This window comes from Papio anubis, chromosome 16 (assembly GCF_008728515.1).
Source record: "Papio anubis isolate 15944 chromosome 16, Panubis1.0, whole genome shotgun sequence".
Lineage (NCBI taxonomy): Eukaryota > Metazoa > Chordata > Mammalia > Primates > Cercopithecidae > Papio > Papio anubis.
Window position 1 is genome coordinate 70,104,513 of NC_044991.1, and position 23,780 is coordinate 70,128,292.

Here is a 23,780-nt window from a genome sequence, read left to right on the forward strand (position 1 = left end):
TGGTATCTGAGGCCATGGGAGTGGTTGAGGCCAGCCATGGAAAGAACACCAAGTAAGCCTGAAAGAACTCTTAATACTCCATGGCCAGAGTGCACTGGCAGGGGAGACTGAGAAGGAGCACCTGGGGGACTGGTGAAAACCAAGACAGGTGTGGGTTAAAGCGAGGGAGCCTTTGGTCAGGGAGAAACTGTAGAAAATGGCCTCCCTTCCCCAACAAGCAGTTGTCTTTACAACCGTAGCCGGGATATGTGATTATTCAGAGAAGTGAGCTTCACTTTCTCAGAGTCGCAACTCTTCCTGGCTTCTATCACCAGGTAAGCCTCTTCAAGGTGCACCTTACGCAGGTATACCCCACATTTGGAGTCTAAGTGTTCTCTCTGAGTAGACCACCTTCAGGTACTTCCCCTGAAACACATCAGGTGTACCTCATAGGCCTGCCCCATGCAGGTATCCATCAAGAATTCACACTAGGCCTTCAGGCCCACCGGTTAAGGATAAAATGTTGATAGTTAGAATGTCAGGATGTTAACCTTATAATATATAATAATAATATAGTAATATATAATATGTTATACTATAATATAGCCTTATAAAAATCTGTGGAAGTATCCCTAAATATAAATATATATACTACATAATGTACATAATATAATGTGTGATATATAATATAAACTTATAATCATCTGACTGTAGAAGTCTCCCTAAATATATAAAATATATGTAAATAATATAACACATAATAATAGATAACAATATAATATATAATAATAATAATAAATACAACCTTATAATAGTCTGACTGTTGAAGTTTCCTATATGCAACCTATGTCTATGTGGCCTGGAAGAAAAGGAGTGACCTCAAATTCTTCAGAAGCTCTTTCTTTCCCTGACATGCCACTATCATCAGGCTCCTAAGCAAAACCCAGTGATACCCTACTTGTAGCTAAAGCTTAGAATCTCAAAGCTAAAAGAAATGCTGAATCCAGGTGACATGTGACTAGTACCAAATCCTGAAGAATTCATTCAGCCTTGGCTTGAACACCTCTGAGTGTGGGGAACTCACTACCTACAGAGCTATCAATTGCCATCTCAGAGCACTCAATGTGTAAGTGAGTTCTTCTCTCCATGATTCATGGTAAAATCTAGCCATCCCCATTACAGCCCCAAACATGATGGATCTCATACCTGTGGGCACCGCCTGGTCCAGCATTGGTTTCTCCCATGTGTTAATCTGCTCCCAGGTGAACCCATTGGTCCCTAGAGCCACACTATAACCACAGTTGCTGTAGTGCTCATCAAAGGAACAGCCACCTGCAGACAAAAGAGATAGGGGTAAATACATTCCTGTGTCTGAGGCTTGGTTCATTACCTCTGTCTCGTCGGCTCTTCATTTACAGCTTTGAATTTTAAACTCTGGAGATTTTCTTTATATATACATATATATATGTATATATGGACGAGCAAATTGGATTTTTATATTTGCTTTGGTGCTCTCAGGAAAGGCACTGGCATCTGCAGGCCCCCGTATTTAGAAAAGTTAATAAGGCTAGTTACATTGATTTTAATCTTCCTTCCTGAGAAAGTAAACAGCAGCGTGTTATTCTAAGTAGGAAAAATGAATGCCGGGGCATGCCTCCGTAATTGCTTTGTGCAGCACGGAGAGAGGCTGTGAGGCAGCAGAAGGAGCACTCACTTCCGAGTCTGGCAAAACTAGACAGCCATCACCTTCACAAGGTTGCGTGAGTTCAGGCCAGATGCTTCGTACCTGAGCGTCTCCGTTTCCTCACCTGTGATACAGAGGGAAATGTCCAACCTTACAGAAATACATGAGGATTAAATGGAGTAACATGTGAAAAGTAACTGCCACGGAATACTTTCTCAATGCCCACCTGTTTCTCTGTAAAAAGCAGTCTGAAAAATCATTTTTCATAGAGTGAGAATTGAATTGGTAAGAAATTAGACAATCATGCACCTGGAAGATAATAAAGTCAATGCTGATCATGTTTGAAGCTTCTCCCTTTAACTTTAAAGGTCAAGCCATCCACCATTTGACAATAAGTTATATTCATTTGCTGTTGACAAGGATTCACTGAGCATATGCTCTGGGCTGTAAGTCCCATCAAAGTGACATTGAGAGAGATGTGGGGTGTACAGTGGCGGCTCCAACTAGGAAACGCTGGTTTGTCCAGAGAAATAGGATCCCATTATATTCTGAAGGAGAAAGCAGAAGAAGTGGAGGAGAAGTGAATAGGGCTTTGAAGGATAGGGGCATCTCCAAGGGCAGAGGGCAGGATGAATGGCATTGAGTTGAGCCTGCAGGGGACACAAATGCAGGGAGGTAGCACTGGGACTGAGTTCTACAGCAGCTCCTGGCTGGTCTCCCAGACCTGTTTCACACTCCAATCCATCTTTTCTAATGCTCCTTTCTTGACTCCTTAATGTTCAGAGGGTGCATCACATCACCATCTTCCTCCTTTAAACACTCATAGGTTTCCCACCCCACAGAGAACCAACGTGTGTTACAGATTAAATGTCTGAAAGCCCACAAAATTCAGTTCAACCCCCAAAGTGACAGTATTAGGACATATGGCCTTTGGGAGGTGATGAGGGCATGAAGGCAGAGTCCATATGATTGGGACTGGGACTGGGACTAATGCCCTTATAAAGAGACCGCAGAGAGTTATCTCACCCCTTCCACCATGTGAGGACACAAGGAGAAGGTGCCATCAAAGAAGCAGGAGCTGGATAAGCAGTGGTGGTAGACATCCTGTTGATGAATTTGAGATATAACACAGTCCAAACACCATGGAAGAAAACCTGTAATAGAAAAATTTTCCCCACTTTTCTTTCCTGTTGGATATGGACACCCAGAAGAGCTGGATTTCAGCAACTACTATGGTCCAATGTGTGTGTTGCCCTGAAATTCATATGTCGAAACCTAATCCCCAATGTAATAGTATCAAGAGGTGGAGCCTTTGGGAGATGCTTCCAAAGGATTGTGAGGGCTCTGTTCTCAGGAATGACATCATGCCCGTATAAAAGATGCCCTAGGCAGATTGTTCACCCCTTCTGCCATGTGAGGACTCATAGAAGGTGACATATATAAGGAATGGACCTTTACCAGGTACCAAATCTGCTATCACCTTGATCTTGAACTTGCCAGCCCTCAGAACTATGAGCAATAACTTTCTATTGTTTAAATAACCCAGTCTAAGGCATTTTGTCGTAGCAGCCAAAATGGATTAAGACAGCACCCCAGTAAGCATCTCCACTCTGTAGAGGAAAGCCACCCAGAGAGTCACCTGACCAGGAATATTAGCATTCAACTTTTCAGGAGCAAAATATAAACTTTGCTTGCCATATGCCACTGAGATCTTAGGGTTTAATTGTTAGCACCGTAGAGCTTTGTACAATCTGACTAATATATGAAGTGTGTCATACCTCAACACAGTGATCTAAAGAAAGAAAGAAGAAGCATATTCTCCCAAGCACTTGCTCTGTGTCAGGCAATATATTCGACACTGATTATATAGACTATCTCATTAGTTTTCACGTAACCCTCACAAATCATGTGAGGTACATTTTATCTCAACTTTAAATCTAAGGGAATTGATGCACTGAGGGGATAAATGACCTGCTCAGACAACACGGAAGGAAAGTGTTGGAGCCAATATTAAATCCATGGTAACATAGCTGTAGAGCCCATGCCCATTCTAACAGACCAGAGAGAGAATTATTCCCCCAAACCAAGGGCAAGGTCTTTCACTTACAAGGTAATGAGAGGGACCAGGCAGATAAAGAACTTCCAGGGTGGTTGGGAATCTCCATTCAAATCTATTCCTTCACTTATTCTAGAAACATTCAACAAAGTTTTTTTTTAATGGGCTCAGGACATGGCACAGAATTGATAGATATGATCCTTACCCTCACAAAGTTTGCAGAATAGACTGAAAGATAAGCATGCAAACATACACTGAAGATGCAATGGAAAATATGCTTTCTTATGTATGTGTTGATGCTAAAAAAAAAAAAGGAGTTATTATTTTAGTTGATGGTTTAGTTAACCAAATTATCTTCCTTCTTCTAGATAAGATTTAAGAGGGCTCACAGCTATACCTCTAGGCATCACAGGTTACAGATCCCAGGCAAGGTCACATTAATAATTGCCTCTAGTCCGTTGGATCCATTGCTCACCCCTCACCTCCTTGCCTCCGCTTAACTGTAGGTAGACTGCTCAGCTGATCCTGAGCTTACTGCTGACAGGTCCTGGCCCTCTAAGGACTAGGGATGTACCTTCTCTTCACAGCCACTCACTGAACCACCTTGCTTCTCCTCTCTGCTGAGCTCTGTTGGTCACTTCAATCTGCAGCAGGTAAGCAAATGCTTTTCCCTTCTTACAGTCTGTTCTTTGAAACTAGGGTTCCACAGCAGCAGGCCTTGGACCCCAGTGACCCAATTTTTATTTTCAAACCACAGTCCTTTCTTTGCCTCTGCAGAAGAGCTCACTTAGAGTGAATTTAAAAGCAGCTTTGCACTCTATCTTGAGCCACTATTTCTTCAGAATATTCAGGCCCCACTGTCAATTCTATTCCACTCTGCCAGTATTTGTCATCACTTATGGGATAACATATGCATTCAGGACAGAAAATGGGGACCTTAAGGTCACTTATGGGGACCTTAATGTCCCTCCTACAGAAGAGTTTCTAGAAACAGGCTCCAGTTCCGCACTTTTATCACTCATACAAGTCTGAATCCCAGCAATACACACAGTTGGTGATTTTTCCATGGAGCCCTTGGGCTCCCAGGAAAGCAGAGAATTTCAAGAAATGCTGCCTAACTGGTCACTGGTCCAACCAAAGCAGCAGGTTAAACATAGAAGCAGGAAATACTGCATGATGACAAAAATCAAATTGAGGACAGGAAAAGAAAGAAAAGCAGGACAGAAGGAGGGAGCCACAAATCTATGCTGCGATTTTCCACGTGTTCCTCTACTAAAAGGGGGTTACATATTTAACTTGGAGCTTCTGACACCCAATAGAAAAAAAGCAAAACCTGGTGAGGTACTAGAAACTCTGTGTTTATATAATAAAAGCCAAATTGCTCAGGGAAATGATAACCATTTCAGGTGCTTTGATCAGACAAGAACTTCTCTGCAGGAATACTCATAACAGAAACCCCATATCCCATAATGAAACAACATCCACACAAGGGGGTGAATGGCCAATTTCATGAGACTGCTTCTCATAATCATTCTCAATATAAATTGATAGCATCATGTAAACATACAATTCAGTAAAACTCATTGGGGTCCAACGCAATGCAGTTTGGATACCCGCTCCCTATTGGTCTGACTTGACTCAAAGGTAAGTTTTAAGAACTACTCAGCAGAGAAAATATACCTAATATGTATTTTTAGGCAACCTTTCTTAGTTTTCTGTCTCCCACATTGATAAATAGAGTAGCTATGAACTCAAGTCTATATAACCCAATAGCAGCTGACACTGCCATCTGTGTACAAACTCTTGGGCTCACATCCCTTCCCTTTTTTTGAGCCTTCATTTTCTGCTGTGCAAGGCAAGGGGCTGAACAAGATAACTGCAATGAACCTTCCACTTGTAACAGTGAAGAATTCCAGAGATTCAGAAAGAACCGGAACTCTCAGGAACCACAGAGATACAGACCCATGCAGTCACCACAAGTACTGCCATGCCACTGAGAGCCACCAAGAGGAGGAGGAGAAATTAAAACCAAGCTTCCCCTAGACCAAGAACAGAAAACATTTAAACCCAGTAACATCTATCTGTCTTGGCGCAATTCCTAATGGCCATAACACCTGATATATACACAAAGGCCCCAAACATTGCTGCAGGTGTTTATGGCAGACTACTTAGGGGATATTTATGGTTCCAGAGAGTCCCTGATATGGTTTGGCTGTGTCCCCACTCAAATCTCATCTTGAATTGTAGCTCCCATAATTCCCACGTGTTGTGGGAGGGGCCTGGTGGGAGATAATTGAATCATAGGAGCGGGTTCTTGTGGTGGTGAATAAGTCTCGCAAGATCTGATGATTTTATAAGGGGTTTCCCCTTTTGCTTGGCTCTCATTCTTGTCTGCCACCATGTAAGATGTGCCTTTCACCTTCCACCATGACTGTGCTGCCTCCCCAGTCACATGGAACTGTGAGTCCATTAAACCTGCGTTTTTATAAATTACGAAGTCTTGGGTATGTCTTTATCAGCAGTGTGAAAACGGACGAATACAGTCCCCAAAGACCCTCATTTGGATGCTAACCTCATTCTGGTTTGAAAAGCAGGTGACATCATTTAAGTGATCTCAACCTTACCACAATCATTTTTAGGAGGAAGGAAACCCCAAAAAACCTACCCCCACCCCAGGAGCTGGGCTCAGCTGAAGTTTGGTGAAGATCCACATAATTGGGGGAGGACAGGGAAGTGCAGCCACTGGCCAAGGACCCAGCACCTGCCCAGAGGAGCTATTTTCCGGCAGACTGAGGTCAAAATGTGGCAATGGCCCCAGATGCTCTGATGTGAATCAGACATAAAAAGTCAACAGAGAAATGGAAAACTGTAGCAAGGAAATTGGATTTTGAAAATCCATTTGGGTTTGGTAATGTATAGCATATCAGCATCTGTAAGGGAAGTAAAAATAGTGCAGGATACATACTTTAGGATACATTAAAGCATAAATAAAGTTTATAGTGTCAATCAGATTTTTTTTAAAAAACATGAGCTCTTCTTTTGAAAATGAGAGAGGAATAGAATTCAATAAAAATATAAATGTGTCTTCCTCTGCATTTCTTAGATATGATCCTGTGTATTCTTCAGCAGAATTAAGTTTTGTAGAGGAACTAAAAGATTTGTTGGGCTTCCACTGTGTGCCAGGCACTGTATTTGAACTATGTAGGTGTATGTGTGTATCTGTATGTATATTAATGTAGATATAGGTGACTCCAACACCACCACTCTCTAAAACAGGGGTCAGCAAACATTTTCCATAAAAGACTAGACAGTAAATATTTTCAGCTTTGTAGTCACACAGCCTCTGTCACGACTACTCAGTTTTAACATTGCCATGCAAAAATACTGAAATAAATGAGTGTGGCTGTGTTCCAGTAAAACTTTATTTACAAGAGGTGACAGCCTAGATTTGCCCAGAGGCTACAGTTTGCCAATCCTTGCTCTAAGAGAGAAGTATTGCTTTCTTCTTTGTATAAATGGAAACTTGTCATCAGAGCTCCTAAGGAACTTACCCAGCAAGGAAACAACAGTGACATCACATACAGCAGTACTAATAGTAACACCTCCTTTTATTGACAGTTGAATGTATGGAGGCTTTACCTACAGTATAAAACCCTCACCACAAGCCCTACCATTTTGATTGTACCATTTTATAGATGATGTCTCAAACTCACCCACATGAAGGAATGAAGCCAAGATGGGAGCCCTAGACTGGATGGTACCAAAGCCTGGGTACTTTCCATTGCTCCAACCCAGCACTCTTTTGAACACTCTGTGTGTTCACAGAATCTGGTCTCACCCTGATGCTTCCAGAATAGAAAGATGTTCTTTTAATATCCAGCAGTGGAGCTAAGTTTAAAAAAAAAGAAAAGAAAAGAAAAGAAAAAAGAAAACTGGGCTAAACATAAAAAAGGTGGAAAACTGCCTTTACTTGCCCTCCATGGTAGGCACTACTTTCGGTAGAGCTCATCATTTTGATGAACAGGACCAGAGATTAAGGTGATCTGCCATGGATGAGGATATGCAGAAACACCCGCTCCCTGATCCACAGCTGGTGCTGAAAGTCCTCGTAGCTCACTCCACATACATTCTCATGATTCTTGGGGGAGACATCAGCACTGGGGACCCTGGGGTGGGGGAAGGGACTGAGACCACAGGACTGTGTCCCTCCAACTAAAGCTCCATAGCAACAGGGACATGCCACAAGGGTCTCTTTCCTCAGAGTCTGTCGCATAGTATGTGCTTGTACTTTATTGTTCTGTGAATGCCTGAATATATTAAAAAGGACCTCCACTCATGTAGAGGAGCAAGGCTGGAGCCCACAGAGAAAGCTCTCATCCACTGTCATCGGGCTTCTCCTGGGGGCCACAGTGAACCCAGGGGAGGCCTTGAAGGGGAGTAGGAGCCAAGAGCTCAGAAGTCAGGCTGGACCCTATAAGAACATTTGTTCTGATCACATGAAAGGCCAACACAAATGGAGATTCTGAATCCAGAGAAAGAAGGGAAGTCCAAGGTTGATCGAAGGAAGTGCCATAAGGCCACCAGGAAATGGAGAAGAGTAAGGTGAGACCATGGACAGGTGGAGAAGTCATTCAAGGAGAAATGAGAGTATTCGTGACAGGACCAGAATGACAGCTGAGACTGCTGAGGAGAAAACTGTGAGCAGAGCTTGATGAGGGTTTGCAAGGGCCAAGTAATCACAAAGAAAAGTCAAAGAGATGGGGACAGAAAGCTACTGAGCAGACACAAATCCCAACTAGATCTGAGAGATAGTCAAGATAACCATGTTCATGCCCAGCACTGTTCTCAGTGTTCACCAATAGTAACTCATTTAATTATCACAATAACCCATAACCCCATGAGATGGGTACAATCATTAGTCCCAATTGTGTAGACAAAAAACTAAGGCACAGAAAGGTTAAAAAAAAAACAAAACAAAACTATCCCAAGATCACATGAATAACAGGTGGCAAAGTGTGGCTTTGAATCCAGACTTGCTCAGTCTATGCACCTACCCATTATACTAGGTTGCTATGGTGATGAACTGAAAAGGTAACTTTGACCTCGAAAGGAACCCGTTGAGGGAAATAAGTGGCTGCATAGTTCTTCCCCAATCACTGCAAAATGGCATTCAGTCAGTCTGCATGCCTTCTGCCCCCAGTCACTGCCCAGGCCCAGGATGCCAATCTACAATTCTGGAGGACCAGGCATAGAGGGCAGGCTCTGCCCCTTCACCTCATAACGGAGGCCATAGTGTTATAGGGAGGAGAAGAAATGGAGTAGGGAGCTTAAAGTCAGGAAGGAAGGCACATGCAGGAAACAGAGGGTGGTATGGGCCTCACATAGTAATCGCTGGTATGTGAAGAGCTCACACCTGTGAGCTGTTCAGACAGATTCAAGACATAGCAAAGGATAAATGGTTACAGGGCACAGAAGAATAATGTGGTCAAAGCAGTTATTATTTTTTAACTGGGGGGTTGTTAAACTTTATAAAGGGCTAGATAGTAAATCTCTTCAGCTTTGCGGTTTGTATTCGCCTGCTAGGGCTGCCATAACAAAATGCCACAAACTGTGTGACTTAAACAATAGACATTTATTTTTGCACAATTCTGGAGGCCAGGAATCTCAGACCAAAGTCGGGCAGGGTGAGGTGAGGGCTTGCTTCCTGGCTTGCAGATGGCCGCCTTCTCACTGTGTCCTCACACCGCCTTTCCTTGGTGCCTATGTATTCTGGTGCATCTTCCCAGCCCAGTGGAATTAAGGCCTCATGTATATAACCTCATTTAACCTTCTTACAGGCCTTATCTCCAAACATAGTCACATTGGGAGACATCTGCAAAATTCCTTCACCTTTGTCATTCACTAAGATAAGCTAATCAAGACAGTGAAATCCATTACATGCACAGTCCACGCAAGGAGTGGGAAGTACACAGGATGTATGCCGCAGAGGCCAGGAATCTTGGGGGCTGTCTTAGAATCCCAATCATCACAGCGGGCCACATGTTCTCTGTCACTAGCACTCAACAATGTTATTGTTGCACAGAAACAATACAAAAAGAATGGGCATGACTGTGTTCTAATAAAACTTTATTTATTAGCACTGCACATTGCATTTCATATGACTTTCACATGTCCCAAAATAGTATTCTTCTTATGATTCCTAACCATTTAAAAATGTAAAAACCATTCTTTACTTCTAGGCTATATAAAAACCAGTGAACACCCAGATTTGGCTGGTAGGCTATAGTTGGCTGACTTCTCTTTAACGACATAAAAATTCCCAGTTTTAGCAGTCACTGAATTTTAACACAGTCCCATGTATCGCCATTTTAATGTATGCCATGTGCTACTGACCCTCTCCTCCAAAGACTCAATTGCAGAGTATTTCTTCCTGTCTCTGGGAACCAGAGGGAGGAATTTGTCTCCCATTGTCTCCTAGCCCTATGGATAAGAGATTGAGTAAAGAACTGTAACTCTTTAGATTTCATTAAACACTTCACCTACACTACAAGCTTGTGTTCTTCATTGGTAAGGAGTAGTATTCCCACTTTACAGATAAGGAAACTGAGGCAGGAGTGGACGATGCATTCAGTGTCAGATCAGGGACAGAGCCAAGACTCCAATCATGGGCTTCTTTCTTGGCCAGAAGGTCTGACAATGAAGGTGATCTCCAAGATAGATCCAGCTACAAAATTTGGAGTGCCCCATCCAACACTAAAATGCAGAGTCTCTTCTTTAAAATTAAGAAATCAAGATGGTGCCAGGTATGGTGGCTCAAGCCTGTAATTCCAGCACTTTGGGAGGCTGAGGCAGGCGGATCTCCTGAGGTCGGAGTTCGAGATCAGCCTGGCCAACATGGTGAAACCCTGTCTCTACTAAAAATACAAAATTAGTCAGGCGTGGTGGTGCATGCTGTAATTCCAGCTACTCGGGAGGCTGACACAGGAGAATCACTTGAACCTGGGAGGCAGAGGTTGTGGTGAGCCGAGATCACGCCATTGCACTCCAGGCTAGGCAACAAGCGCAAAACTCCATCTCAAAAAACGAAAAACACCAACGAAAAAAAAAAAAAAAAAGAAAAGAAATCAAGATGGTGACAGCAGCAGAGCATTAAACCAAGCATGGGCTCTTCTCTTCTGAGTGCCAGGGCCTGTGTGACTCAGTGCCCTCGAAGCCAACCCTGCTCTGTGGACACATATTCTAAAGATAAAACCTCAACCCCCAAATCATGGAGATTCCACCCTCGTGCCAACAAATGCTTTTAAGGCAGGGTAATATCTAAGTGGGGCTTATTAATCGTCAGCAGTCTATCGTGGGTAGCCGATTCTTGCCCCTGGAATGAATGCAAACCAGCCTTGCATGAATTGAATTCCTTTTTTGAGTATCTAATTGAATTTGCAGAAGTGTGTGCCGGGGGGGGTGTTTAAATAAGTGCACAAATATGATAAGAAGGCCTTCACACCATTATATCTAATTCAGTAAGCAAAAATAATGGCAGGGCACGTTCCAATTAGTGTTTGATTTATTTGCTTTAACAAATCCAATTAGTAGAATGTTTTATAAAGTCATCCAATGTCAAACACTCATGGACTCAACAGATAGAAACAATACTCCTAATATGAAAAAAAATGGTTTAAAGCTCTTTGAGCAGTGAATTTATTATAAATAAGACGATGCGTCTCTGATGGCTTGAGCATTCCCCAAGGACCAAGAAAACAGTGTCTGATCTGTTCATTTGGTTCTTTTTCTATGAGACTTTGTGCAGCAGCTCAGGTTAATGTGGCCCATTATATTAAATTCAGGAATGAAAACAACAAAGGTGGAAGTTAGCCAAGGAACTTCAAGGGAGAATAATGAACTTGCTGCTGGGTGTCTTCGAGATCAGAGACATGTTTCGACTTCCAAGGCAGCACAGTACAGCGGGAAAAGCCCGGGGGGAACAGAAACGGTGGTGCCCTAGAACCTAATCTGATGCTTTCATGCCCTTTTGGGTCTCCAGTTTTCTCACATATTAACTAACAAGTTCAATGAGGTTAAGCAGCCCCCAGAAATGCCCACCTTGGGTGGTAGATGATGTTCTTTGCCCAGGGAGACATAGAACATGGTAGCAGTTAAAGCCATGAACTCCAGAGCCAGCATCTAAGCTCTGCTATTTTTTTTAATTTAGTTATATGACCTTGGCCAACTTATGTAACTTCTATGGGCTTCAATTTCTCCATCTGTAAAACTAGGATAATAATAGTGCCTAACTCTTAAGGCTGTTATGAGAATTGGGTAATTTAATATTTGTAAAGACTTGGAATAGTACCTGGCACGTAGTCAGTGCCAAGCATGTGTTAAATTAATATTTAATCACAATCTATAAATTAGAAATGGAAAAGGCAGATATACATGTGGTCAGCTGGCATAATCTCATCAAACAAATGAAATGTTTTAAAGAAACTGTATCTGAGTCTGTCCATCATGTCTCATATGGATCAGCAGGGCTGATTGTGGTATGCTATTGGTCTGCATGGGAAATCCCAGCTTCTGTCACCCCTTACTTGAGTAAGGGGTGGCTCTAGGGCTAGCATTTCTTCATGTGTGACAGAAGCAGTTAAGTTGAACCCTCTCCAAGAACCTTGTTGTTGTTAAGAGACAGGGTCTTGCTCTGTCACCCAGACTGGAGTACAGTGTCATAATCATAGCTCACTTGAAGCCTGGAACTCCTGGAATCAAGCAATCCTCCTGCCCCAGCCTCCCAAGTAGCTGGGACTACAGGCATGTACCACCATACTTGGCTAATTTTTAAATTTTTTGTAGAGATGGGTTCTTCCTATGTGCTCAGGCTGGTCTCAAACTGCTGGCCCTAAGTGATCCTCCCTCCTGGGCCTTCCAAAGCACTGGAATTATAGGCACTGTCCCCAACCTTCTAAGAATCCTTTGACTTCTGACATCCTATGGGACTACAATTATGTCCTCCCTTCATGGCACCTAGCTACATTTGCCGGGACACAAAAAGTACCAAGAGTTCTCTGAAAATAAGAGCCTCTGTTCAGACCATCTTCTCCACCCGGTCTGCTATGGGCCTCTGTCTGGTACATTTGTACATCATGAAAAAAGAACATCATGGGATATGGCAAGGAGATTCTGTCTTCTCACAGGCCCCAGCCTTCCCAGGTACCAGTTTGCGAGCAGACACTGAGATGCACTGTAACCAAGGAGAAAGTGCGATGAAAGAAGGAGCCCCTCTGTTGGGTCAGCGCCAGCCTCAACCTGCCCAGGAGAGGCTGAGAACAGTCACCTTCAGTTGAAACCAGTGAAGATGCTTCAAGTTGAAGGCCAGCTGGAGAGTCCAACCAGCCTGAAAAGTGGTCCCGCCCAACCCAGCGAGTCTTCTTTCCCAAAAACAGCATGGGAGCAGATGCAGGAATTCCAATGCTCTATCAAATTTAAAGAGAGAAGGGATGGTCTGGCCCAGCTGCTAATTTTACAGGTGGACAAACAGGCATAAAAAGGGCAAGCCTACAAAGGAAGGGGGCCCCAGGCCAGAGCTCTGCCCACTCAGATGCAAGAATAGCATCTTTCATCTTTTCTCACATAACAGTGCTATCTTTTTCATTTTTATTTTGAGGGAGCAGCGAAAGAAACAGATGGCCATGGGTCATCCCCCATCTCAGGGAAACTTCAGATCAGTCGGGAAAAGGTGAGGAAAGGTTTCCTTGACACAGAAGAACGGGCTTAAACTGGTTCCTGGCAGCTGTGTCAGTGTCTGAAGCCTGCAGAAGCCCAAGCCAAGCTCTTCATGGTCTCAGGGTCTTTGCACTTGCTGTTCCCCTATGGAACACTCTTGCCCTGGTATGTGATGTGGCTGGCTCTGGGCATCTTCCACATCAAAAATCAAATGCAAAACAGCCTCCTCCCTTCTCCAGTCGTTCTCTATCATACCACCTTGTTTATGCTTGATGGGGCTGTTTCTCAAACCCTTTAGTTCCATTCTAAAATTATTTACTCATTTACTTATTTTCTGTCTTCCCACTAGCAGCCAAAGTCTACCAGGGCAGGAAGTGTGTGTCCATTTTATTCACTTAACTCATCCAAGAGCCTAGTACTTTAACTCTTAAAGCTTGAGGGAAACCCTATAAATGCTCCTGAATGAATGAATGAAGTAGAATATGATGAAGTGTCAGAAGTATAAGACTTGGTATCAGAGGATGATGCACGGCTTGGTTATGGCACTTTCTTTGTGACCTTGGATGAGTCAGAAGGAAATTTCTGAGCCTCCACTTCCTCATCTTTAAAATGGAACAATAATGATAGCAGCTTCCATGTACAGGGAACTATATGCGATGCACTGTGCTAATCCATTTCCATGGATTACCTCATTTAATCCTCAAAAGAGCTCCATGAGTTAGGTACTGTCACCATTCACGCTTTATGCAAGATGAAATCGAGAGTTAAATAACATCACCCCAATATCACAGCTAGGAAATGGCCAGAGATATTCTGCAAAGCATTGGAACAGGCAAATTGCCCTGTAAATCCATCCAAGTGAGGGTTAGGTCACATTCTGAGGGCCACAGAGCTAGCAGGTCATACAAGAAAATTCTGAGATTGGTCCATCTCAAAGCCCAGCTTGGCTCAAGCTAAGCCATATTCACAGAGCCAGGGAGGCTAAACCCAGGTCCTTTCCATTCAGTCAGGTGTGTGTGAGGCTCCTTCCTCAGTGATAAGTTATAATCAGCTGTCTTCATGTGCTGTCTCTTGAGTGGTCCCTGATGGTGAGCAGTAGAGACTCCTAGCAAAACATGGATGCCTGGCTTATCCCCGGTATGAAGGCCCAAGTCCTGTCATCTCTCTACCCCTTTCCAGCACTTCCTTTCATCACAGCCATGTCCTTGAGTTCTGATTGGCTAAAATCTTGCTTCAGTTTACCATGTCCCCCATCATACTTGATTCCCATGGCATCAAAAGTGGTAATGCCACCCAGAGCCCATATCACATAGAAGACAGGAAATGAAATCTGCATGGTGGGCCCTCCTCAGTTTCTTCATCCATGAAATGTGGATAATAATAGCACATTGCTGGGAGAAAAGCTGAGTGTTCGGAGAAGCTGAGGCAGGGTTTGCATGTCTGACATAATGTAAAAGAGACTTGGAACTTGTCCAGGGTCCAGGGTCTAAAACCCCTTGTGGCCTCTGGAACACCAAGCTCTGTGCCAAAGATGGAAGGCTACCTTCACACACCATAATCTTAGCCCAGGGCATAAAACCCTTTGTGGTTTGGATAGAATCCAGGGCTCAGAGCATGAAACCCCTTGTGGCCTCTGGAATGTGTCTAGACTTGCTGCCTCCTTGCTCTCCCAGGATCAATTCTTCAGTTAAAAGATACAATCTCAAGTAGCAGAACATGTTCCCTATGCTTCAAAGGAAATGCTAAACCATCACAGCTGTAGATCATGCACTTGCCCTTTCCACCCCAACATTCTCACCACCTGTTTCTTTGTGTGATCACCAGTAAATAGTCTGGGCTTCCAGAGCTTGGGGCCTTCACAGCCTCCATATTTGCGTTGGCCCCCTGGACCCACTTTCTCTCTCAAACTGTCTTTTCTCATTCCTTTGACTCCACCAGACTTCATTGCCCTCATGACCTGGTGTTGGGTCTGATCACCCCAACAGTACCTTCCTGTAAGCTGTCATGAGGATTAAATAACCTTTAAGACAGCATAGTGGCTAGCACATAGCAAGCTCTCAACAAACATTAGCAATTATTACTCCCATCATAGAATGTCATACACACACACACACACACCCTACTTTATAAACATAAATTTAAAAGTGAAACACTTGTGTATGTCCATACTGATAAATTTCTACACTTAGATACTCAATGACATATACTTAACACCTGCAATCCCATAGCTGTCTATGTGGAAGCTCCTGGCATGTCCCCATCCATGGTCTCCGTCTTGTTTAGGGAACCAGTTTGTATCTTCTGTTCTGGCTTGCCATGATTGCTAGAATACATTGACTTGACCACAGTGGTAGCATAGTTCTGTGTAAGAAACACTAACCCCACAAGACCCCCATGGGCTGCTTCATGCCCCCATCCTCTCTGGGTGTCACTCCTCCTGCCCCATTAAGGAAAGGAATCAGAACAATAAATACGCAAACCAATGTCTTTCTCCAAATCAGGAAGTTTTAACACAGAGTACAGCAAAGTATGACCTGTGAACTAGAAATCTAGCCTGCCTCCTGTTCGTGTAAATAAAGTTTTATTGAAACAAAGTCATATTCATTTGCCTACATATCGTCTATGGCTGCTTCCCAGCTACAGCAGCAGAGGTTAGTAACTATGATGGAGACCACATGGTCTGTAAAGACTGAAATATTTACTATCTAGCCTTTGATGGAAAAAGTTTGCTGATTCTTCCTTCCAAAGGCCTGAAGGCAATCTAATAGCTGTCACCCAGGGCACACAGGAAACCAGGAGATGGATGATGGCAGCTTATTTTTGCTAGTACCAAAAGTTGCTACCGCTACAGGAACATCTGGCTTTCTAAAAACCTCTTCTACTGAAAGTGACTTATTTTTAACATACAATTTTTTTTCAGAGGAAACAAAAAAGGAAAAGAACTAAGGTCCAGAGCCTCTGTTGGCAGGCCTCCCCCAGCAAGTTTCACTTCCTGTGACAGTGAGTACACTGTCCTGATGGCTCAAGGTCGGTAGAGTCACATGGTCCACACATGGCTCTCTTTGGAACCCTTGAGTTCCCTTTGACCCCACTCCACATCTCAGCTCCATTAGTGACTGGGCTTAGAGCAGCTCAGGAGAGACAGAAGCCAGGTGATCCCACCTTGGTCCAGTGAGGATCAGAGGGAGAAGAGGACCCTGGTAGTCCCCAGGAGAAAATATCCTGAGGTCATGCAAAGTTTTCTCAAGATCTACCCTGGGAAAATCAGCCTTTAGCGCCCACTTAATAATTCTAAACCATTAAGTGCCAGGTACTTTCCAACTACTGCCTTACTTTGTCCTTAGAGAAGTCCTGTGAGTTGTTCTTTGGGATTCAAGACAAGATTTCGCAAAATTGGAACCTGAGGCTCCGAGAGGTTAAGTCACTTCCACAAGGCTACACAGCTTATAAAGGACAAAGTCAGGATTAGAATTACTTTCAACTTTATCCCAAAGCACAAACCCGCTCAACTTCTTAATAATGTCTCTTGCATGAATTTCCTACTCCTCCTTATTACCCTTGCTGAATTTATTCAACCCATATTTAGATTTCATTCATTAATGCCAGATCGAGTGTGGTGTATGCTAGACATTATTCTAGGTATCAGGGATAAAGCAGCGATTGACAGCTGTGACCTCTTTCTCCATGGAGCTCACATACTAGTAGGGGAGATCAACAATGAAAACAGGGAGAGAAGTAAAGCAGGTAAGGGGCCCACCTTGGCTCTTGACATGACATAAGGCCTTGAAGATGTTAGGCATGCAATAAATGTATGCCTAAGGTAGGTATGGAAATGTATCCTTATTGAGCAGCTAATCTTTGCTAGGCATCAGGCCAGACATTCCATGTAATCTTACGTAATCTTAGCAACCATCTTGTAATCCAAGAATTAATCATCACCATCTTAAAGATAAATAAACTGAGAATCCAACAAATTAAGAATCCAGTCCACATTCCCTACAGTTGTGGATTCTGACTGTTTTCCTTCTCCAAAAGTCATCATCTTTCTACTGCACAATGCTATGCATGCAGGAGCCCAAGGAACATTTAGGACTGGCTGACAGATACTGGTTTATGTACTCAGTTTTTATAAGTATATTAACATTTAATTACATAAAGACTAGGGTTCCATACAGTCAATTAAACTCGATAATAGCATCCAGTGTTCTATAAATCATCAAACTGGTAATTGTGTAGATAAAATATTATTGCGGTCTGAGTATTATCATAAGTACAGTCGGTTGTCAGAAGTCCTCTCAAAACAGTGAAGCTTTGGCAATTTAGTCTGTAGTTGCCAGTTGGACTCCATATACCTTGGCCGTTAAGTGTGCATTAATTGCAGGATGGAATTTTTTTAAGGACGGAGTACAAAGAAGCCTCAACTAAGCTAAAGCTGAAATTATTTGGATACCAAGATTGGGTCAAGCCAAAGGGATTGGTGGATTCAGCACGTTTTGAGATCACAAGGATGGTGATGGTGACTTGGGTAACTGTAATTACAGCTGAACTACCATGTCACCCAGTTAAATCAGGAAGCCTTCTGCTCTTCCTCTCTAATGCTGACACTTTATTTCCCTGGATAGGTGAATCTCACCAAGATGGAAGTGTACACAAACGGGAAGCAGGCACTCTCCTAGGAATTATAGGAAGTGGTCTTTGATGAATTTCAAAGAGAGATGGTAAGGCAGTCACTAAGGTTCCTAAGCAAAAAAACAGACCCTCTACCTCAAAGCTGTCTCATCTCTACCTCTCCGATGTCTGGGAGTTCATGTACATCCGGGACACATAAACATGTTTCTCCTCTTTGGAACAAGCACTTGGCAACTTCCAGCTCTATGCACATTTTTTTTTTAAATCTGCAAAAGACCAATGCAGATGATCCTATGAGAGCAGCCTCTGCCAACATGACTCCACCTCAGGCTAAAACTCTTTGAAACAGAAATGAACTTCTAACAAAGCAGCGACTTGCTAAATCACATAATAACTCGGGGCCTGACAGGACATGAGAGGCAGGTGGTCTCGAAGATTGACGATTTGCCTGAGAGAAAGGAGTCCTGAATTAAAGACTTGGCTCTGCCTCCAGCTGGTTGCATGACCTTGGCTGAGTCACTTTCTGTTTAAAATGGATCTGGCTGGAAGCTCTTGACAGTCTCCCACAGAACCAATGCAATGCCCATAACAACCGTGGAAGAGGTGAAATCCTCCCACAGAATTGAAAACAAGGTCTTGATATGGGAAGTGGGCAGGGAAGTGCTGGGAAGAGAAGGGTGAGTCCCTGGCTAGGGCCCCACCCCATGGACCTAAGTGAGGACAGGCATTTCTGTTTTCATGCCCAAATGTTGCATTTCCCAAGACCACCGTGGCCCACCACACCCCCATCCTGTGCCTATAAAAACCCCGAGACCCCAGAAATAACACCACACATCTACAACCATCAGATCTTTGACAAACCTGACAAAAACAAGAAATGGGGAAAGGACTCCCTATTTAATAAATGGTGCTGGGAAAACTGGCTAGCCATATGTAGAAAGCTGAAACTGGATCCCTTCCTTACACCTTATACAAATATTAATTCAAGATGGATTAAAGACTTAAATGTTAGACCTAAAACCATAAAAACCCTAGAAGAAAACCTAGGAAATACCATTCAGGACATAGGCATGGGCAAGGACTTCATGACTAAAACACCAAAAGCAATGGCAACAAAAGCCAAAATTGACAAATGGGATCTAATTAAACCAAAGAGCTTCTGCATGGCAAAAGAAACTACAATCAGAGTGAACAGGCAACCTACAGAATGGGAGAAAATTTTTGCAATCTACCCATCTGACAAAGGGCTAATATCTAGAATCTATCAAGAATTCAAACAAATTTACAAGAAAAAAACAACCAACCCCATCAAAAAGTGGGCAAAGGATATGAACAGACACTTCTCAGAAGAAGACATCTATGCAGCCAACAGACACATGAAAAAATGATCATCACTGGTCATGAGAGAAATGCAAATTAAAAACTACAATGACATACCATCTCATACCAGTTAGAATGGTGATCATTAAAATGTCAAGAAACAACAGATGCTGGAGAGGATGTGGAGAAATAGAAATGCTTTTACACTGTTGGTGGGAGTGTAAATTAGTTCAACCATTGTGGAAGACAGTGTGGTGACTCCTCAAGGATCTAGAACTAGAATTACCATTTGACCCAGCAATCCCATTACTGGGTGTATACCCAAAGGATTATAAATCATGCTACTATAAAGACACATGCACATGTATGTTTATTGTGGCACTCTTTGCAATGGCAAAGACTTGAAACCAACCCAAATGTCCATCAATGACAGACTGGATTAAGAAAATGTGCACATTTAGAGCATGGACTACTATGCAGCCATAAAAAAGGATGAGTTCATGTCCTTTGTAGGGACATGGATGAAGATGGAAACCATAATTCTCAGCAAACTAACACAGGAACAGAAAACCAAACACCACATGTTCTCACTCTTAGGTGGGAACTGAAAAATGAGATCACTTGGACACAGGGCAGGGAACATCACACACTGGGGCCTGTCGGGAGTGGGGTCTAGGGGAGGGATAGCATTAGGAGAAATACCTAATGTAAATGATGAGTTGATGGGTGTAGCAAACCAACAAGGCACATGTATACCTATGTATCAAACCTGCACGTTGTACATATGTACCCTAGAACTTAAAGTATTAAAAAAAAAAAAAACCGAGACTCTAGCAGGCAAAGACACACAAGCTGCTGGACATCCAGAGGAACATGTCAGCAGAAGAACCCACAAGTAGCTGGACATCAAGAGGAACACATCAGAGGAAGATACAAGCAGCTGGACATCAAGAGGAACATGCTGGCAGAAGAACATGCTGGCAGGCTGACTGGCGAAATGACACAGAATTTGGCCGGGGCTATCTGAGTGGAGCACGGCTGCTCAGTGGCCCAGCCCCAGTGGGAAACCCACCTTCCCACTCCATCTCCCTTCTGGCTCCCCCATCTGCTGAGAGCTACTTCCACTCAATAAAACCTTGCACTCATTCTCCAAGCCCACGTGTGATCCGATTCTTCCGGTACATCAAGGCAATAAACCCTTAGGACATAGAAAGCCCTCTGTCCTTGCAATAAGGCAGGGGGTCTAATTGAGCTGACTAACACAAGCCACCTACAGATGGCTAAACTAAAAGAGCACACACCCACTGAGGCTTCAGTTGTCAACATTCATCCCTAGATGCTGCCCTGGGGTCTCAGCTCTACAGCCTGCCCATCTGCATGCTCCCCTAGAGGTCTGAGCAGCAGGGCACCAAAGAAGCGAGCCACACCCCCATCGCATGCCCTGCAAGGGGGACAGGAGAACTTTTCCCATTTTAGTCTCACAATAAAACTATCCACCTGCATCTGGAGGAAACTAAAATGGATTTTAAAATGCAAATGGCAGACTACCTCTGTTACACTCTTGTTCTCATCTGGAAAAAAAAAAATGTTAAACCTCATCTGCCTGGAATTAACTAAACCATGTGTTTCTTCCATACTGTCAACCCCCAAGTTCAAAATTACAGCATCTAACAAAGAGCACACCATGCCGCAGCACAGGCCCCCTAATATAACACCTGGTTGAGGCACCTGGATTTTCTCTCTTCCTTATGACCTCCTACCTACAGTCAGAAAATGTAACAGTGAGGGAAAAAATAAGAATTATTATGAGTAAATGAAAAAAATGAATACAGTAGGAAAGAAAAGGAACTCATCATAAGCATTTAAAAGGAAGACCTCCGAAAACGATCTACTGAAAGAACCTGAAGAACGCTTTAAATAGTGTGAAGCATCCTAAATAGGAGACAAAGAGATGCAGCCCTTTGTGAAACAAGAAGAGAAAGCCACACAGAGACCCCAATAACCTGAAAAAACAATAAGATTAGGAGACAGATCCGTGTGTTCATAAAGGATCTCAGGGAAAATAAAAATGCAAAAAGCAGAATCAAAATCAGCATATCAAACCCTCCAACCTCAACGTTGATTGGAATGAACACAAGGAAGCAAAAGTAACAAAGAAACCACAAACATTGAAGGTTTTTTAAAAGTGTTTTTCTCATTGACTTAGAGGATGCAACACAATTTGGGCCCACCCAAAATGCCAGCAATTTATATGCTACACAACTCGTTCTTAAGAGAGTTGTACAGTATGAGATGAAGTGGAGGAATTTCAAAAAACCCAGCAGTATCTGCCAGCTGGCATGTCAGGGGCTGTGGCGTGAGAGCGCTACAAAAAAGATGAAGGATGCTCAACCTGGGTGTCCTTCAGCCTCTTGCATCAACAGCACTTGAGTCCTCATTACTTTGTTGTTGTCCTTGTTTCCCATCTAATTCAGATCTCTCAGAGGCCCTGGGACCTTCTCTCATCCAGGAGAGCCCCATAACTGGAAGGGTACGAGTGGGGGCAGAGTAAAAATAGTAAGAAATGGCAAAATGATTTCTCAGGTGCCCCAAAGCAGCTTACCGAACAGAAAGCAACCGTGATGACTGTGCAACTTTCCTCCAGGCGCTGACGCACCCTGAAGCCAGTGAAAGAGAAGTTCCCGGGTATAAGAACCCTTCGGAAAGAGGTAACAGTCGGAAAGTCGGTGAAGTACTGGTGGCAGAGTAGCCCACCGTGTCTTCTGGGGCTCTGGCCATTAGGAGCCGCAACTGCGCTAAGGCAGAAAGAAGCAAAGCTCACATCCCAAACACACCCCTCCGGGAAGGCAGCACGAGAACGAACGGGGGATGAGCATTTTGAAGACACACTGATGCCAAGCCCATGACCATGTGACCTTGGATGAGTCACTTAACCTCTCCCAGTTTCAATGTCCTCGTCTAAGAATTTAATAATAATAGCCACCCAGAAGCAGCACGTCTGAATTTTTATAGCCCGAAGTTTAAACACCTTAGGGAGGGAGCATTCTTTAAGGAAAATAATGTAAACTTAGAAAAGAGACTATCTGACATGAGAAAAGAAATCACAACAAATAATACATTCCTAACAACCAGCAAATACCACAAACATTGTACAATCCAGAAAAATAATATTTTTATAAATTATCTAACAATATTCTCCCCTACATTTCTGGACACATTTTCTGGGATGATCTCTTTATGACAATAATTTTGCCATATCATTTTTTATAGAGACTAGAAACTTCAATGTCCCCTCTAGCAGGTTCATTAATATTTGTTATTATCAATATTTTTAAAGTCTCCTTCAAGTTCACAAGTCATTGTTTACAAACAGTCATGTAAACTTTAAGGCTGTGGTCAAGTTTGGAGAAATCTCTATCAAATTTCTTTCATGTGTATGCTATACACATTATATTATTATCTATTATACTATATTATCATAATACTATTATCGGAGTATTATAAGTGTGATTATACACTGAGTAATCAAATAATCTTTGAAGTCATGACATTAGGCATGTTTGTGAAAGCCATTTCCACACCAGGGTAGCTAGTATTGGTTTAATTATACACAAGGAAATACAGGATGGTGCCGGGGCTCATGTTTATAATCCCAGCACTTTGAGAGGCCAAGGCAGGAGAATCACTTGAGGCCAGGAATTAGAGACCAGCCTGGGCAACATAGCAGATGCCATCTATAAACAAAATAAAAAATTAGCTGGGAGTGGTGGCATGTACCTGTAGTCCCAGCCACTCGGGAAGCTGAGGTGGAAGGATCGCTTGAACCCAGGAGTTTGAGGCTGCAGTGAGAGATGATCTTGCCACTGCACTTCAGTCTGGGTGACAGAGCAAGACCCTGTCTCTAAAAGTAAGTAAATACATACATATATAATACATACATAAAATAGAAATATCTATGTGTGTATGTATTCTATCATTCATTGCTCCATTGATCTAGCTATCTATATTCTATTAACCCAAGCTTGACTTCAACTTCTGCTTATCTAGATTTCTAAAATGTCCTGCATACTGCAAAACCGCCATCTCCCACCCCTCATCCCTAAAAGGAATTTATGATGAAGGGGAAGCTGGAGTGGAATCATACAATAGTCTTCGCCAGTTGTGGCTAAAATTATCTTACTTCTAATCATTTTATAAAATATCCAGCTATCTGAACACATTGCACACAGCCCTTCCTCAGGCCTTGGAAGGGTAACACAGTGGGGAGACACTCTGAAGCTTAAGCTTCGGAGCTCCACAGGTACAGGGCTCTGAAATGCTTCCACAGATACACAAGAGGGTGTGGCATGTGCCTGTCTCTGGCAGTGATGGATGTCCTCATCTGCAGGGACGCCACAGGTC

General features: G+C 43.1%; 1 protein-coding gene across 14 annotated transcripts in view; it reads right to left on the minus strand.

Annotated features, from left to right (window-relative positions):
- Window positions 1-23,780, minus strand: part of PTPRT (protein tyrosine phosphatase receptor type T) — a 1,118,479-nt gene that overhangs the window by 815,672 nt on the left and 279,027 nt on the right. For all 14 annotated transcript variants that reach the window (XM_017944806.3, XM_017944803.3, XM_017944801.3 and 11 more), the window contains exon 2: window positions 1,186-1,311. In XM_017944806.3, coding sequence (XP_017800295.2) covers window positions 1,186-1,311 — 126 coding nt within the window. The remainder of the gene's footprint in view (window positions 1-1,185; window positions 1,312-23,780) is intronic.